We start from the raw sequence: 19676 nt of genomic DNA, 5'->3' as shown, positions 1-19676 counted from the left end.
CAATGGTGAGCCATCACAATACGATCATGAGAATATAAGACTTTAAGTATCAATCAGTAATACAACAAACACACCACACTATAGACAGTCTGTGACACCAATGTATCATTAAGATTAAGATCACTGAATGTATCCTATAAGCATTCAGGAGGTTAAACTAAACTAAAAAGAACAGCGAACAATCACTTGAGCATTCAGGAGGTTGAACTAAACTAGTTATTTAAAACATCAAATGCTTAGTTGCACAAGTCCCCTCTTTATATTTATCTGAACGATGACTGTAACAAATCATTATTATTCACACTTTATTTTATATGAGTAGTTAAACACTAACAATCAATCATTTACATGCTGAATGTAGCGTTAAACACCAACAAACTAACACCAACGAGCTGAATGTAGCGTTAAACATCAACAAACAATCATCAACGAGATCAATGTAGCGTTAAACACCAACAAACAATCATCAACGAGCTCAATGTAGCGTTAAACACCAACAAACAATCATCAACGAGCTGAAAGTAGCGTTAAACACCAACAATCTATCACCAACGAGTTGAATGTAGCGTTAAACACCAACAATCAATCACCAACGAGCTTAATTTAGCGTTAAACATCAACAATCAATCATCAACGAGCTCAATATAGCGTTAAACACCAACAAACAATCATCAACGAGCTGAATGTAGCGTTAAACACCAAAAATCAATCATCAACGAGCTCAATATAGCGTTAAACACCAACAAACAATCATCAACGAGCTGAATGTAGCGTTAAACACCAAAAATCAATTATCAACGAGCTCAATGTAGCGTTAAACATCAACAATCGATCATCAACGAGCTGAATGTAGCGTTAAACACCAACGAGCTTAATGTAGCGTTAAACACCAACAAACAATCATTAACTAGCTCAATGTATCGTTAAACATCAACAATCAATCATCAACGAGCTTAATCTAGCGTTAAACACCAACGAGCTTAATGTAGCGTTAAACACTAATAAAAAAATCATCAACGAGCTGAATTTAGCGTTAAGCACTAATAAACAATCATCAACGAGCTGAATGTAGCGTTAAACACTAATAAACAATCATCAACGAGCTGAATGTAGCGTTAAACATCAACAATCAATCATCAACGAGCTCAATGTAGCGTTAAACACCAACAAACAATCACCAACGAGCTGAATGTAGCGTTAAACATCAACAATCAATCATCAACGAACTGAATAAAGCGTTAAACACCAACAATGATACATCAACGAGCTCAATGTATCTTTAAACATCAACAATGAATCATCAACGAGCTCTATGTAGCGTTAAACACCAACAAACAATCACCAACGAGATCAAAGTAGCGTTAAACATTAACGATCAATTATCAACGAGATCAATGTAGCGTTAAACATCAACAATCTATCATCAACGTGCTGTAAGTATCAATACACACCAACAATGTGTTGAAAAACAATTGTCACCATTATTTGTCCTTGAAAAACAAATGTCACCATTATTTGTCCTTGAAAAACAAATGTCACCATTATTTGTCCTTGAAAAACAAATGTCACCATTATTTGTCCTTGAAAAACAATTGTCACCATTATTTGTCCTTGAAAAACAACTGTCACCATTAGTTGTCCTTGAAAAATTAAATGTCACCATTATATTAACAATTTTAATCATTTCTTACATTAAGTTGAATACTAATTATACTGGTGATATATTAATCCAAATGCAACACGTGACTTTTTAAAAATAAAATCCTGCTCATAATCCGTCATTTACTAGTAATGTACAGGATATTCATCGGTCATTTCACCCACATCATTCGATTTTTTGCAAATTTATTCTGTACTTTTACACTATTGAAGTTAAAAAATTAATAGAAACTTCATAAGTACAATGTATATATAAAAATTACTGAAACAATTCAAGTTAAAAAATACCACTACTTTGCAAAATAGTTATAACAAACACAAAAATTACATGATTTATACAGCATATTTACTTTAAAAAAAAAAAGAAAATAGCAGTTTAAATAGGTTTGTAAGTCTTTAACAACTCTAATATAGTTGTTAATGGTAAATTATGCAAGCAAATGAGGCTGAATCTATAGATAAAAAGTAAAAGTTTAATTTGGTGGTGGTGGTTTTCTTGTGGTAGTCGTTGTTGGTACAGTTGTTGTTGTTGGAGGTATGGTTGTTGTTGTTGGTGGTACAGTTGTTGTTGGGGGTATGGTTGTCGTAGTTGTTGTGAGAACGGTTGTTGTTGGTGGTGTTGGTACCGTCGTCGTTTTTGTTGTGAGAACTGTTGTCGTTATTGTTGGTGGAACTGTTGTTGTCGTCGGGGGAACGGTAGTCGTTGTTGTTGGGATAACGGTCGTCGTTGTCGTTGTTGTTGAAGAAATGGATGTTGTGGTTGTTGGCAGAACTCTTGTCGTTGTTGTTGGAGGGAAAAATGTCGTTGTCGTCGGGAGAACGGTTCTCGTTGTTGTCGGGGGGACGGTTGTCGTGGATGTTCGTAGGACGGTTGTTGTTGTCGGAGGCACGTTTGTCGTTGTAGTTTGTGGGACGGTTGTCGTTGTTGGAAGTACGGGTGTCGTTGTCGTGGGGGGTAAGGTAGTTGTCATAGTGAAAGATGGTAGTGTGGATCCTCGGCCTCTGTTATTTTCTGTTGATGTTACAGTTGTTGATCTATCTCCTTGTCTTTCCGATGTCGGTGAAATGGTTGACGGTTGATGTCTCCAGCTGTATCTATAGTTACAGATTCCGTCAATCGGATGATGTTCATCCTCATAATACTCTGCTTTATACTGAACTTCATTAAAACCAGCATGTAAAGGTCTCGTATTGGTTAAAAAGAACTTCTCACTGCAAACTGACCTTTTTGTAATAAAACCTGGCACCTTAAAATAAAAGAATAAATAAAAGTATTACAATTGATTTCAAAATCCTAGAACCTCAGACAAAAGATCAAACACATGGTTTTTATGAATATTTGCCAAAAAGCTAAATACAGAGCAAATAATTAAACTAATTTTCATAGTTCGTTCTTATGCTAAACTGTTATACCACTGTCCCAGGTTAGGGGAGGGTTGGGATCCCACATGTTTAACCCCGCCATATTATGTATGTATGTGCCTACATCCCAATTCAGGAGCCTGTTATTCAGTGGTTGTCGTTTGTTTATGTGTTACATATTTGTTTTTCGCTCATTTTTTTTACACAAATAAGTCCGTTAGTTTTCTTGTTTTGAATTGTTTTACATTGTCATTCCGGGGCCTTTTATAGCCGACTATGCGGTATGGGCTTTGTTCAATTTTTGAAGGCCATACGGTGACCTATAGTTGTTAATTTCTGTGTCATTTTGGTCTATTGTGGAGAGTTGTCTCATTGGCAATCATACCGCATCTTCTTTATATATATATCTACACCATAAAAAGATAATAGCATGTTACTTTATGTATATTTGCCAGAAAAAAAAAATTAAAGGTGCATCATAAATAGCATGATACTTAACGTATATTTGCCAAAAACAAAAATCTTAAAAAAGAGCTATTTCATGAATAGCATGATAATTTATGTATATTTACCAAAACCAAAAACTAAATAAAAAGCTACATCATGATAAGCATGATACTTTAGGGACGACATCAAAAGATCGATGTAGGATAAAAAAAACTTAAATCAAATAGTTTGGGGTTGGGGGGGTTAAAATTCTGCAAGTTTTGTATATTTAAAATGGATTTTTACATATATCCCTATTGGTAAATCAATTTTTCCCAAATTAAGTTAATTAATTAAGGGGGGGGGGGGTCAGTGAAAAAAGAATTAAGTTTTTTATCCTACATTGAGCTTTTGATGTCGTCCCTTACGTTTATTTGTCAAAACCAAAAAGCTTAACAAAAAGCTATACCATGAATAGCATAACATTTTACGTAAATTTATCAAAATCAAAAAGCTAAATAAAATCTACACCATGAATAATATGATCAGGTTTGTCCTTTCAACAAGGGGAAGTAAGACAATTTTATAGCAATCGTTGACATGATTTGGGTAAATAATGAGGCTTGTATAGGGTATATTGGGATACGGGATATTTGCCATTTTAATTTTAGGGATATGGGATATTTGTCCTAAAAGTAAATGGGATATGGGATATTGATGCATTTATAAGGATATTGAATTTTTAACATGAAAAAAAAATAAGTGGAATTTAAAAGTTAAGTACAGAAATATTTACATCTCACTTGATAAAATTGCCCCAAAAAGTTTAATATTAAAGGTCATTTTAGTGCTTTGTTAATTTTAATTGAGTTAATTGTCGTTTTATTTAAAAGTCATCCATACGGGGCGCCGAATGGGACTCTTGTGGTTTTGTACTCAAAATTCAATTTTGTACGGACAAAAGTGACTTTTGTTCAACAAAAATAAGTTCAGTTTAACAAAATTTGTATCATACTACAAATTTAAAATTTTGCCATACAAAATTATCTATCAGCGGACAAAAGTCACTTTTGTCATGACAAAATTCATTTTTGTTACACAGACTTGAATTTTGTTACCTAATTTGAAAATTGGGCGACAAAAGTCAATTTTGTATTCAAATTAGTTTAGTTTGGTTTCTGTGAACTAATTTGCATACAAAATCGACTTTTGTTACACAAAATTGACAAAAATGAATTTTGTCTCAACAAAATTGACAAAATTGACAAAATTGAATTTTGTCTCAACAAAATTGACAAAATTGACAAAATTGACTTTTGTCTCAACAAAATTGACAAAATTGACAAAATTGACAAAATTGACTTTTGTCTCAACAAAATTGACTTTTGTGAGACAAAATTGACTTTTGTCTCAACAAAATTGACAAAATTGAATTTTGTCTCAACAAAATTGATTTTTGTCTCACGAAAGTCAATTTTATCTCATAAAAGTCAATTTTGTTGTCACAAAAATGAATTTTGTCGTCACAAAATTGACTTTTGTCTCAACAAAATTGACAAAATTGACTTTTGTCTCAACAAAATTAACAAAATTGACTTTTGTCTCAACAAAATTAACAAAATTGACTTTTGTCTCAACAAAATTGATTTTTGTCTCAACAAAATTGACAGAATTGACTTTTGTCTCAACAAAATTAACAAAATTGACTTTAGTCTCAACAAAATTGACAAAAGTCAATTTTGTCTCACAAAAGTCAATTTTGTCTCACAAAAGTTAATTTTGTCTCACAAAAATCAATTTTGTCTCACAAAATTGAATCTTACCTCACACAATTGACTTTTGTGATATAATTTCCATATCAGGTAACAAAAGTCAATTTTGTATGCAAATATGTTTATATTTGCATATATTTGCATACCTTTTAGACAAAATTGACTTTTGTCATAACAAATATGAATTTTGTCTACAAAAATGAATTTTGTCATGACAAAAATGAATTTTGTCTACACAAATGAATTTTATCATCACAAAATTGAAGTTCTCACAAAACAAGTCTGTAGCACATAGTTTTGTAAGACAAAAATGATTTTGTTATGACAGAATTGAATTTTGTACAAACTGACCACAAGAGTCCCATAAGGCGCCCCGTAATCCAAACCCAAGTATTGATGTATTTTCGATATTTATATGATCATATGTACTGATAATTTTAAAAGTATTTGCTTTCCGTACTTCGTTCCTTATTGTTAATTTTCCTTTTTTGGATGGTGGTGTTCCTTTGGCACTATCTTACAGTGTTTGTACATCACAACACCTGCGCTATGCCCGTGTCTGTTGTAACGTTTTGGATTTTAATGAACGAAATCTTTGTATTACTGGTAAATAATATTAAGTCAGGGATTTCGTTACCACAAATCACTTAAAATCTTTACTTAATTCTAGATTTGGTTTTGAAGTTTGGTTCTACCTGTAGAAAATTTATTTCAAACGGGATATCACATCCTCAATTTTACGGAGATGTTGTTTACCGTGCCATTGGATGCTGGATGTGTAATGATTGATAATATAGTCTCAGATGCATTACTTTTTATTAGTTGTAATTGGCTTTGAACTAGCTGTCAGTAACTGCAAGTACTCTCAGATCTGTACTTAGTGTCATTTTGTTGATGGGATGTACAAGTACTCGGTCACGTCCACTCTCTGTTTTTGTTAGATGTATTTCTATTTGTAGGTACATTAGCAGAAAGCTTTCTTGTGTTAAATTTTGAGTTATTGAACTTGCATGCTAAATATCCACTTTTTGATATGGACGTGCTCTGACGTCCCACAGTCTCAGCTTGTCTGGCAAAACAGCCGTTGGATGTCAGAGCAATCTCGGACAAGAGACAGGGTTGAGTCCTTCTGTTCTTTCCAACATAGGTTAACGTGTAGGATGAAGTTTCTTATCAATGAAAGAAGAATGCTATCAAAATTATATTTTACAGTCATGTGCATCAAGGTTTGAACAATTAAAAAAAAGTCTGAAATTAGACCCCTTACGCTAAATTTATCGTTAACATCACATAAAAAGAGATTGTTATACAAGGCTCTATGATGGAACACTTCATCTTTTGGACACATACATTGTATATTGACTATATTCTTATTTAGCACTAGAAGTATGCACTAAACTTCCTTTAACACAGTTTGTTTTCCCAGAGTCAAAATTGTTGACGTTGTGATGATGAGGAAAAAAATGGGCTTGGGAATGAATTTATAATGATTTTTTGGGATATTTCAAAATAGTTTTAGGGATATGGGATATTTGTAAAACTATTTATTGGGATATTAAGGGTAAACATTATAGGGATACGGGATATTGGGATAAAAACTTAATGGGATATGGGATATTGATACCCCCCTAAACAAGCCTCAATAATGGCGATAAGCGCATTGTCAGTTCACATACATATGTAAAGGCGGAACCTCCTACTTTTGAATATATTATAGAAAATAAATCAGGCAAAACAAACCGTTTACGTATAAAAAATTGTTTAAAGCAATACTTTTTATTCATTACTAAAAGAAGACAATTTACAGTATAAAGAGTTCTTGCGTTGTAGACAATAACGATTCAATATCTATCGTGTTTATATTGTAAACCAAGTCTTTATTTTTGTGTTAACATCGTTCATATCGTATACATCGCGATGTAAACACGATGTCGTAACTACATTGAATACATCGCGATGTTAAACATGTCAACGATGTAACAGGGACATATATTAAGAGCCCCCTTTCACCTAGGTTGAACCCCTCTTAAAAATGACTGGATCTGCTCCTAAGTATAATACATTTAATTACACATAGATGATAGGGTGGTAGAGCAGATTGATATAACTTTTTATATTGATTTTATCTAATTGTTAACACCTCTTATGCGCATAAGGAAACATAACACGTAACTTGATGAAAGTCAAATAATATCGAACAATGGGATGCTGTTTTTCACAATCTGAATATGTCCTGGTCTTTAAGGTTTTGTCGTCTATAAGACAAGATCATATATATTTTAACCTGACGACAAAATCTGACATCAGTTGGTCATAAAACACCTTGTGATACAACCACACAACACATGTAACAGGGCATTTCCTCGCATTTTTTACAAATACAACAGCTTCTTGATGTTTAACATTTATTTACGATTTGTAGTGTAATTGATTTGTTCTGTGGTGTTGTTTTATTTTCTGATGACTTAGGTACCAGTACAGGGACAGTGATAAAGATTTCAGTAGTAGTAACTATACAGTTGGTAGATTGGCGTCAAAATTGCTGTTGACTGCATTTGTTACATATAATACCATGTTCCAAAAATTGTTTGTGTTTTTTGGGTATACAATGGCCGTGTTTTCACGTTTTCTCCTTTCACTTTCCTACGCGAAATCGGGAAATCGAGAAATATAGAAATCGTGTTTTCTCCTTTCACTTTTCCAATGCGAAATCGGGAAATCGAAAAATCGAGAAAACGAAATCGAGAAATAGAGAAATTGAGAAATCGGGAAATCGAAAAATCGAAAAATCAAGTAATCGAGATATTGAGAAATCGGAAAATCGAGAAATCGAGAAAGCGAAAACGCGAAATCGAGAAATCCATTTCGCGTTTTCGCGTTTTCGTTTTTGTGTTTCGCGTTTTTGCTTTCTATATTTTCTCGATTTCCCTATTTCTCGATTTCTCGATTTCCCGATTGCCCGATTTCTCAATTTCTCGATTTAGCTTTCTCGATTTCTCGTCTGGAAAAGTGGAAGGAGAAAACACGAAAACGCGAAAAGGCGAAATGGCCGCATCCGGTCACCATATTAACTTATCTGTGGAAGTACTAACATTGACGCAATGGTTCATCATTGTTAACTATCCATTATATTACTATTTAATTTATAAACTTACGCCAAGTTCTACAATCGGTTGTTTGAAATTGATGGTTAATGTAATCTCGTTTTCATCAACTGGTTCAGTTATCCAAAGATAACAGCAATTCCAATACATTGACGTTGTAGATCTATGAACTGGATGTGCATGACAAATTGGTCTCCTTGTAGGACCACTCCACCGTCGTCGCCACCACCCTCGCTGTCCATCACATACAAACAAAATAGTGAAAGCTACTAAAAGCACCAAAATAAACTTCATTCTGTAATTCAATGAAAGTGTGTGTTGCGTAAATTTGTTTCTTTTTAAATAATAACAAACTTTAGATTAATCGGAAACCACGGGTTGTCGCCACATGTAGTTCTTGGGGAAATATCCCGGATTTAATTCACTGTATGTTGTAACGACAGGACTTTTATATAAATTGTGGTTTAATTTTATTATGATGTACCTTACAGTTATACTATATTAAAAAAAAAATAGGAGAGCTGTTTTTGTTTGTCGCTCCTCCGACAACAAGATAACATTGTTCATTGTTCAGTTTGTAATCAATGCTCATAATAAAGGCATGACATTTTTTTCCGAAAGTGCTTCCCCCATCAGTTTCGTCAAAGGACAAAAAATGTGACTGATAAAAACACACATCAGTGTATACAAAGAAGCAAGTTTTTTGCGGTATTTTTTTGGAGGGGGGGTCCAACAACTCATCGCAACGTTCTAGAATAACAACAATACTGCTTTGACCAAATACAGCATACAAGGAATATGTAATGAAGTCGCCAATCTACCAAAAACCTTCATAACTAGTCATCACTAGAAATCGACATTGTATCTACTCACAACTATATCACAACGAAGTAAAATACTAACTTTGTGGTATGGATTTTGCTCATTGTTGATTGCTGAACGGTGGCCTTTAGTTCTATGTCATTTGGTCTAAGGTGGAGAGCTGTCTCATGGCAATCATGCCACATCTTCTTAATTTTAAAATTCCTTCTTCAGATTTTATCAACAATTTGATGCTTGTATATGCTAATCGGCTAAATGAATATGATTAACAAGCGTGGGATCACTTCAGTGACTCAATGGTTCGGAAAGCTATCTTTATATGTAAACAATACGTTAACTATGATCAACTACTAGCATTACTGCTTAAACTGGAGGTTCCTGACATGGGTTATGGCACACACACACGTGTCTGTCTTATAGTCAGTTTTTAGTTTATGAAAAATGTTATTGAACGAAAAATAAAGTTAAATTTCCTCAGGCTAAGATGAAAAGGCTGTTATGATTATGTTTTTTTTTTTTTATTGCTGGTACCTTTCTATTTGATTCATATATTTGGCTCTCGGTCTTTAGATCTCAAGTGAACATGATTCTAGACACACCTATTCTGTGCAATTGGTGTCATACGTTTATATGAAGCTAGTTAGTTTTGCCAGTACTTTATTCCTTGCTGCGTTTCTTTTCCAAACAATTAGGACACATGATATCTCAACCAGTTGAATACAAAAAATAAAGAAATAAACCCCACAAAAAATAGTTTAAAAATTATTGATAATCAATAATGTCTTTAAAATAGACAGTACAGACAAATCAATCAATATCGATTAAAAGAATGTTATATATTTTTTGAGAAATTCGTTAATATATAAAAGAAGATGTGATATGATTGTCAAAGAAACAACACTCTACAAGAGACATAGTGACAAATAAACAACTATAAGTCACCGTATAGTCAACGATAATTTAAGCCGCATAGTCAGCTATAAAAGGCTCCGAAATTACATGTTGAAAACAATTCTAGAACCAACATCATAATGTATGTACAAAACAATGAACGAAAAACAAACATGCAACGCAGCAACAAACGGAAACCACTGAATTAAAGGCTCGTTTACACATTAAATATCAAATAAATTACTCATGCTATACAAATTCTGATCTTTGACTACCTTCACCTTCCTCCTTACAAAGAGCTATCTGAGTTGTGACGATGTCGAATCAGGACGATCTCAGCTTAAAATAGGAAAGATGCAAATCGGGTGTACTGGTGTCATCGTTTGGATTCCCGATCAGTGAACCATAGACAATATGTTTATCAAACTTGGCTTGATAATGACCCATGGGAAGAAAATCCGAACTTACTTTGATGTAACAAAACCATAGTGACTGTATCAATTGATACACTGAATGAGTGTCGCGAACGTATTGATTTCCTGGTAATATCCTCTGCATCAAATGTTTAACCTTTACCAAAAGTGTAACTTGAAAAGACCAAGACCCCTAATAATGTTTGAATCTGTAAGCTAAAATTTAAATTCAGTCCAAGATTGAGAAAGGATCCGTTCCCACGCAATATAGTTTAGCCATAAATCAATCGTTTTGTGAATAAAGCGCCTGGTGTGAAACAGACCCCTATTAATTTTGATGTCAAACATTCAAAGTTTGAATTGACTACTGTTTGTTTTATTATTTTCTGTAAATATCTGTCAACAATAGCTATCTTTTGTATAAATAATTAACACACTTAAAAACAAAAAATACTGAACAATTAGATATCAATGATTAATTTTAATGTTTAGATTTGTAGTCCGGTTATCGGCATGTTGTTTATGCAGGGGCTGGTGGACCGACTGGTGTTTCGGTTGTTGTTGTTGGTGGACTCACTGTAACGGTTGGTCTTCTGTTACACCCACATCTACCACGAGGTCGTCGTCTGCCATTATACTCAGCTGTGTACTGAAACTCTTTCGAGCCGGCAGAAATAGGATCAGAATTAGTCAAGATAAACTTCCTATTACGGCTAGAATCTTTAATGGTAAAACCTCCAAGCTGAATAGCAAATTAGATAAACACATACGGCTTTCAATTAATTTGAGTATCGTAATAAAAAAATGTTACATCAAATCTATATATATAATATCTTAGAGCTCAGAGTGAATCATTTCATATAGCAGTTAACTAGAAACTTTGTTGTACTCCACTACTAGAAACTTTGTTGTACTCCACTACTAGAAACTTTGTTGTACTCCACTACTAGAAACTTTGTTGTACTCCACTACTAGAAACTTTGTTGTACTCCACTACTAGAAACTTTGTTGTACTCCACTACATATTGATATTATTTGTTTAATGACATGATTGAATGTCGTTTGTTAAGTCAAACTCTAAACAAATAAGATATGCAAGCTAACAATAAGTGTTCATAAATATCCATTTAGCAGGGTCGATTGACAATGATAATTAAAACAGAATTTGTAAATTTGTTTCTAAAATTGAATATGGCAAGTTATTATAGATTCTGATAATTAGTATAAAAAAAGAAGATGCGGTATGATTGCCAATGAGACAACTCGCACAAGACAAGAGACCAAAATGACACAGAAATTAACAACTATAGGTCAGCGTACAGCCTTCAACAATGAGCAAAGCCCATACCGCATCGTCAGCTATAAAGGCCCCGAGATGACAATGTAAAATGATAAAAACTAATGGCCTTATATATGTATCAATTTAAAAGAAATAGATACACGTGTGAAAGTGGACCAAGATATGTTTATCCTTCCGGAGCCCTTGTGACCACCCACCCAAGTTTTTGGTTGGGTTCATGTTGCCCAGTCCCGGAGCCCTTGTGACCACCCACCCAAGTTTTTGGTTGGGTTCATGTTGCCCAGTCCCGGAGCCCTTGTGACCACCCACCCAAGTTTTTGGTTGGGTTCATGTTGCCCAGTCCCGGAGCCCTTGTGACCACCCACCCCGGGTTTTGGTTGGGTTCATGTTGCCCAGTCTTTAATTTTCTATGTTTTGATTGGTGTGCTGTTGTCTGTTGGTCATTTTTCGTTTTTTTGTTTTTTTTTTGCTATGGCATTGTCAGTTTATTTTCGACTCGTGAGCTTGAATATCCCTCTGGTATCTTTGTCTCTTTCTGATACAGAAAACATGCAGATATATTTGGCTTCTTTTGTGTGAATGTGAAATAATTTGCAATAGTGTGGCTTTAATTTGTAATTAATAATTAAAACCAATAAGAAACCAAGAATGTGTTCATAGCACTTCTAAGTTTCAAGTTGACTTGACTTCAACTTCATCAAAACTACATTGACCAAAAACTAAACTTGAACCTGAATCGGGACAAACGGACGGACGCACCGATCTTAAAACACAATTCCCCTACGTGGGGCATAACAACTGTTGTAGTAAATTACGATACTGTTGTCAGGTCATTAAAGATTGCATATCTTGGCGTTAATATTGATTCACTTATAGGGTCTTTTCATCGGAACTAAACACATTTATTCAAAAACCAGTTGTTGGCATGACACGGGTTATGTTCTTCTCATATATGTTATGATGGTATGATACTAAACCCCTAACGGGAAGGATTGTGCCTGATGTTCATATGATGAAATCATAATCTTTCAGTCAGTTTAATTGAAGTCTAGAGCTGGCATGTCAGTTAACTGCTAGTAGTCTGTTGTTATTTATGTATTATTGTCATTTTGTTTATTTTCTTTGGTTACATCTTCTGACATCAGACTCGGACTTCTCTTGAACTGAATTTTAATGTGCGTATTTTTATGCGTTTACTTTTCTACATTGGCTAGAGGTATAGGGGGAGGGTTGAGATCTCACAAACATGTTTAACCCCGCCGCATTTTTGCGCCTGTCCCAAGTCATGAGCCTCTGGCCTTTGTTAGTCTTGTATTATTTTAATTTTAGTTTCTTGTGTACAATTTGGAAATTAGTATGGCGTTCATTATCACTGAACTAGTATATATTTGTTTAGGGGCCAGTTGAAGGACGCCTCCGGGTGGGGGAATTTCTCGCTACATTGAAGACCTGTTGGTGACCTTCTGCTGTTGTTTTTTTCTATGGTCGGGTTGTTGTCTCTTTGACACATTCCCCATTTCCATTCTCAATTTTATCATGAATTCATTAGCAATAACATTGATGTTTCTACTACTTTTATAAATATAAGTGGTGTGGTTTATGTTGAGGATTCTGTCTGTTTTTATATAATCATCATAATAAAACATGTTCTGTATTAGCCATTGATTTTTTTTAAATAGATTATTCGTCATCGTATTCGTATATCAATTTATCAGAATTATACTTTAACATGCTTTAAAATCTGAACTTACACTAAGACTTTTGATTGGCCGATTGAATCTGAAAACAACTTCAAACTCGTCTGCATTCATATCTTCTTCCACATTGAGATAACAGTCTCCATCGTATGTCTTCACAGTGGACTCATCAGTAGATTCGTCATCATCTGGTCTGGGTCTACCAGGACGACCACCATCCGGTCTTGGTCCACCAGGATGCCTTCCTCCAGGTCGTCTACCTTGACATTCATGTGTTGTAAAAATAATTACAACTAGTACTAGTATAAGCTTCATCCTGTCAAAACAAAATATGATTTAATGGACACTACAAAATACAATGAGACCCAGTGAATTTTTATAATTGCTGTAAACCAACTAAACGTAGTTTTCGCGAGCGATTTATTTTCGCGACGTTCGCGGGTAGTAAAATAATGCAAATATATAAATCGTGCGGAATATATAAAAGTTGAATCTTTTCTTTGTGAATTTGAAGTCGGAAAGTTAAATCAAGTATTCGTGAAAATAATTTGATTTACAGTATTATTGTTTGTGCAAAAAAAATAGTTAAAACTAATGCTAGTATAAACTTCATCCTGTCAAAAAATAAAGTGATTTGATAAACACTGCAAAATACACATTCAATTTTTATATTTTCTGTAAACCCAACTAATTTTCGCGAACGATTTATTTTCGCGACGTCCACGAGTAGTAAAATATCGCAAATATAAATTGTCGCATACATATGTAGGACTCTAAAGTGCGATGGGGACGCTAAAGTACGATGGTCACCCTAAAGTGCGATGGTCTCCGATAAAGTGCGATGGTCTCCGATAAAGTGCGATGCCTACACACGCTAAAATGCGATGGTCCACAAAAGTATAGACTTAATAACCGTACAATGGATTATGACGTGAACAGTCTTTTATACAAACAAAAAATGAACATGCCGAAAGATAAATGTAGAATATTTGATTAACAACGTATAACCGTATTTTGTCGGCTGAAACAAATGTGGGTTTTTTTTTCGGTGCTAGGAGAAGGACTTTTGTCCTGCAGTCGACCATCTTACTATACAGATACAAAAGTATACGCATAAGCATCCTTTATCCTGTTTCTATTTGAAGCGAACGGATACATTGAAATCATTGTTTATGTTGCAGTTTACTTTGCCGTCCCCGTTCAAATATTGTCGATTTTAATGAAAATTAAAGTGGGTAAAATAAAGGTACGTCATGTTTCCATGCGTAAATCATATTTGTCTGCCAAAAAATTAGAACGAATTTTGTATTTGTAATTTACAATGACGACTTTGAGAGGAGATGTTCACATTATTGATAGACTTTGTGAACGGCAAGCTATACCAATTATTCAAATATGTGATACCGGCCTGAATTAAAAAAAACATATACAGGATATATTAATTTTTGTCACACCTAAATTACCATTTTAGCAATTATTACGAGGTCGTTCTTCATAATTTAAAACAATGATCACTTAAGCCTACCGGTAATTATAAAGCCTATCAAATATGTCATAAAACCTTGTACTAGCTTTCGCAAGAAGACTTTTTTTTAAATCCGTGTTCTTTAATACTTTAAGCCCGTTAACATTACCCTTTTAGTCCATCGCACTTTAGCGTGATAAACCATCGTACTTTAGCAAACAAACAGCCGTAGCACTTTAGCATGATAAACCATCGGACTTTAACAAACAAACAGCCGTCGCACTTTAGCGTGATACACCATCGTACTTTAGCGTAGACCATCGCACTTTTGCGTGGCCATCGCACTTTAGATTACCATCGCACTTTAGAGTCCTACAAAAGCTGATTCTTTCCTTAGTAAATTTGAAATCGGGAAGTTAAATCACCAAGAAGTTGACTAGAAAGGAGTAAATGCGAAAAAAAAAGGTATTCGCGAAAATAAGTTGGTTTACAGTAGAGATTATGCAAAAAAAAAAAAAAAAATTACAACTACTGCTTATAGAATTCATTCTGGCAACAAATGTTGATTTTATTTCAAAAAGAAGCAATCAATTCTAATGTTACTTTTTTATACTACTACATGAAATTACGACTTACATCAACTTTTTTATGTGCATTGCTGTGATTTGTTTGCCTTCAGAGAAACTAGGTATATCATGAATTGTACATGTATGACCTTTCTACATGCCTACTTTTAATCCATGTTTAACTCTTTACCGTTCCTATGACCCGAATTCGGGTCATAAGCACTTTTTTGCGTAAAATTTAGATTAAAACCTTAAGTTCTCTGTCATTTGACTATCAACAGATTTCACCAAGGGCTTAAATGAAACCTGTGAGTTTCAGCTACACATTAAAACGCCAGTTGTGTATTTTGGGGTTGATCTTTATGGTAAAATAAAGCAATTAAACTATCGTCGTTTTTTTAAAAATCTGCTAAAATTTTGTAGAAAAAACTTTAGGATTGTGTAAATCTTGAATTATCGAAACATTGTGTTTGGTTTCTATAAACTGCAAAAATCGGTTCTTAATGGATTGTTTTCTTTCAGTTATGTTTTGAGCTTTATAAAATGAAGGTTCAATAAGTTTTCTTATGATTAGTTTCTACGAAAAACGGATACAAACAGTTAACATTGTCAATATGTCAGTAACTTTCAGCAACTATTTCTTAGAATTTCTGCCAATACCACTTAAAACGTGCATTTTGTTGTGCCAGAGGCCAAATAGTATAAATAAAATGCATTTCTTACTACTTGTGTTACTTGGTTTTGACATTAAATCATAAGTACCCCCCCCCTTTTCCACCCTCTTCCCTATTCTCTCCGGGTTCACACACCATTCCACATTGTGTGTTGTTTTGAAAATGTAAAAAAATGCAGTTTTGACGTCTTTCTTAGTATCTTATTATAATCTAATATTTGTATGTTAATGGTCAACTTATAAATAAATATTATAAATAACATTGAAAATAAGTATGAATTTAATCGAATTTAACTGTCTGCCTCCGTAGCTGAGGGGATGCATCTAACATGTCTAAGGCTAGTAATCAAGCGATCTGAGTTCGCATCCCGCAATGGTGAATGTACGGTTAAAAAAAACCAACACAAATATTAAATATCTCGACTTGACTTTAATTTAATTCTAATTTCAAATTAAAAATGCTTTTTTCCTTGTGACAAAGTAAATTGTCTGTTTTTTAGCTACAGTCGTTTATAGAATAATAGAGACATACATATTAAGATAATCTATTACAAATCGGTAACTAAGGGATGCTGAGGCTGCCAGATATTTGGTTTTCTGCCCTTTAAATGATTGTGGGGATAAAAGTGTGGATGCACTTCAGTTGCACAGTTGAGCTACGTTTTTTACCCCAAAAGCTCGAAAATAGCAATTTTGACCCAAATCACCACATAGCATGTTTGGCTATAAAAATTGCTGTTTCTCACATAAATAGACCATTGAGGGTTCTTTTTCGTGGAGATGTTATTCCTAACATTGTATTTGAATGCTCTGTTGATACTATTTCCATAAATAAACTACAAAAAAAGTACATTTTGAATCGAAATTTTATAATTTTCCGATTTTTTTGTTGTTGTCACGTGACATTGGACTGATTATCACGTGATCAAACATGACCAAAAAAAAATCACAAACCTTTCATTAATAATACTGAAAAACTGTTTTCTATAAAAAGTCTTAGTTGATAAGTCTACTAACAGTAACAAGAAAGTTATGAATGATTGAAATTTGATCATTCCTCTGCGGCAAAAATAGTGCAATTTTTGCCGAATGGTAAAGAGTTAAAGTCTCAAAACGAAGGCCTGCCGGCCTTTCAGAAGCTATTGCTACTAAAATTAAACACATAATTTTATATTGCGAAAATATCCATGATATGCGGCGGAAAATAATCGAAAAGGTCCTAATTCTTAAATAAAATCTTTTTTTTGTTTATGTTTATCGTTTTGTATTTTTGTTGGTACGGGTACCACTGTAAAATTCTTATTGATAAACTTTGGAAAAGTGTTTTTATTTTGTATCTCTTTAAATTTGTCCAATCTATTGGCATTTACTTAATAAATAAATATATCTAATATAGTATATAATTCACATTTAGGAAAGCTTACCTTGTTTTGATCAGATCTGGAATAACACCCGTATGTAACTTCTTGTAGTTATATACCTTCTCCTGACAGGTTAGGTCAGAAATCTGTGTATCCCTATGGCCATGCACCACACGAGATCGTGATCACTTTGAACTATTTACCCATCTTTTAAATGTTTATGTTTATACTGATTCATTCATTTTGTTTTCTTATAATCAACATCTGTTGTTCTATGGAACGATGCATCATAAAAATATTTAATGGTTTAATTTGAAAAACAAAATTGGTTTAAAGACATAATTTATATTATTAAGAATGAAATAATCAAATATTTTTATACACTTAAGTGACTTATGAGAGTTTATTCGTTGGCAATGTTTTTGAAAAACAAGTATATGTTACATTGGTATACAAATACGGAGATGTGTTGTCGTTGCAAATAAGATAACTATCGACCAGAAACCAAAAGGCAAGGATGTTAACAACTATGGGTTACGTTTAAAAAGTTTTCAATTTTGTTATTTTTTTTTTTAATTTTTGATCAAAGATTTCAAATATCAACATTCAATTTTTTTTTTATTATTTTGAATTATTTAGAAAATTTCATCAAATAATTAAAATTCGTTTTAAAATTTTATAGTAAACTTTATAGATACTATACCTAACGTTAAGTTTTGATCATTTCGATTTATGAAAATTGATTAAGGTATTAAAGATAGAAAACGGACGATTATCATTATCGCATTTTGGGGCACATGTAAAGTGCTAAACGGGATAAAACAAAACAAAACAAAATCAACAAAATCCTTAAACTTTTGCCAAAAAAAAATGATTTATTTGAAACTGTTTGGATAAATCACAATTATTCAAAAGATAACAGCGAAGTTCGAAGTTATTAGTCATAACAGACAAAAGGAAATTCTTGGTTGGATAGTTTACTCAAATCTTACAATTGAGTTTGTTCTACTCTTTTGCCAAAGAGGGGCGAAAGATACCAGAGGGACAGTCAAACTCATAAATCGAAAATAAACTAATAACGCCATGGCTAAAAATGAAAAGACAAACAGACAAATAATAGTACACATGACACGACATAGAAAACTAAAGACTAAGCAACACGAACCCCACCAAATACTGGGGTGATCTCAAGTGCTCCAGAAGGGTAAGCAGATCCTGCTCCACATGTGGCACCCGTAAGGTTGCTCATGGTATTACAAACCCGGTAATTGTCTAATTTGGTAGGTCACATTCATGAAAGGAAAAGGGAATTTTAGTTACGACGATTAGTTAGGTAAAAAAAAGGTCAAATGTACAGACAACGAAAATTAGAGCAGTAATCACAACGTCGACAGCTAGGTTATCTCTGCATATGTTGATTTGTCTAGAGAATCAAAGTGTATCAAAATCAGTTCTTACTTATTAATTTTTCAATCTAAAGAAACAGATTTCTCATTTTTCCCGGTAGATCAAAGTTAGACTCTTGTTTAATATACTATTTAGTTTTTCAAAATACATTCTTTTCGTTGTATTTCGTTTTGGTAAATTTCGTTTCTTTTGGTTCTGATTGGTTTCATTACGTTTTTATTCCGTTTCGCAATTTCAAACAGGTATATACATTTAAGTCCTTTCATATATTTCTAATAAAAAATTTGTAATTTCAAACTTTTAAAGAGCGAAATCATCAAACTTGCATGTTTTATTTAGTATTTTAAAAGTTCGGTTCAATATCTAAATTCTTAGATTTTTAACGGACTTATAAAATAAGTGTTACACGGACCATTACATTGACCGTTACACCAAAAGACCCCGGTAGAACAAAACATTAAAAGTATTTAAAAAAGTAAAATATCGGGTGAATTTATGTTAAAATATTATATTATAATATATATCAATCAATAAGCGCACCTGCAGCAGAATGCTACAATTTAAGCAGCACATAGGTACAATATACGCGGCACGTTGGTCCGATATTAAGCGGCACATTGTGACAATATAAGCGGAACATTGTTATAAAATATAAGAGGCACATAGTTACAATATAGCTTCAATTTATCAAAGCGACACATGCATGGTTATAAAATATCAAAGCTGCCCATTGTGACAATACAAGCGTCAGATTGTTA

At 33.4% G+C, this 19676-nt stretch overlaps 2 protein-coding genes across 2 annotated transcripts; both read right to left on the bottom strand.

Moving 5' to 3' along the window:
• Window positions 1-1662: 1662 nt before the first annotated feature.
• Window positions 1663-8746, bottom strand: LOC143071096 (uncharacterized). Its single transcript, XM_076245188.1, has 2 exons — window positions 8375-8746; window positions 1663-2906 (listed from the first exon to the last, which is right to left on the bottom strand). Exons 1-2 carry the CDS (start codon window positions 8615-8617, stop codon window positions 2133-2135), a joined length of 1017 nt encoding a protein of 338 aa, XP_076101303.1. The 5' UTR covers window positions 8618-8746; the 3' UTR covers window positions 1663-2132.
• A 2169-nt stretch (window positions 8747-10915) lies between these two features.
• Window positions 10916-17686, bottom strand: LOC143070453 (uncharacterized). The gene is made up of 3 exons (XM_076244736.1): window positions 17575-17686; window positions 13501-13762; window positions 10916-11191 (listed from the first exon to the last, which is right to left on the bottom strand). The coding sequence occupies exons 2-3, from the start codon at window positions 13759-13761 to the stop codon at window positions 10970-10972; spliced, it is 483 nt and encodes a 160-aa protein (XP_076100851.1). The 5' UTR covers window position 13762; window positions 17575-17686; the 3' UTR covers window positions 10916-10969.
• Between the last annotated feature and the right edge of the window lie 1990 nt (window positions 17687-19676).

The sequence above is a fragment of the Mytilus galloprovincialis genome, chromosome 4 (genome assembly GCF_965363235.1).
Source record: "Mytilus galloprovincialis chromosome 4, xbMytGall1.hap1.1, whole genome shotgun sequence".
NCBI lineage: Eukaryota > Metazoa > Mollusca > Bivalvia > Mytilida > Mytilidae > Mytilus > Mytilus galloprovincialis.
The sequence above is the reverse complement of the archived record's forward strand: the minus strand, read 5'-3'. Positions and strand labels throughout refer to the sequence as shown.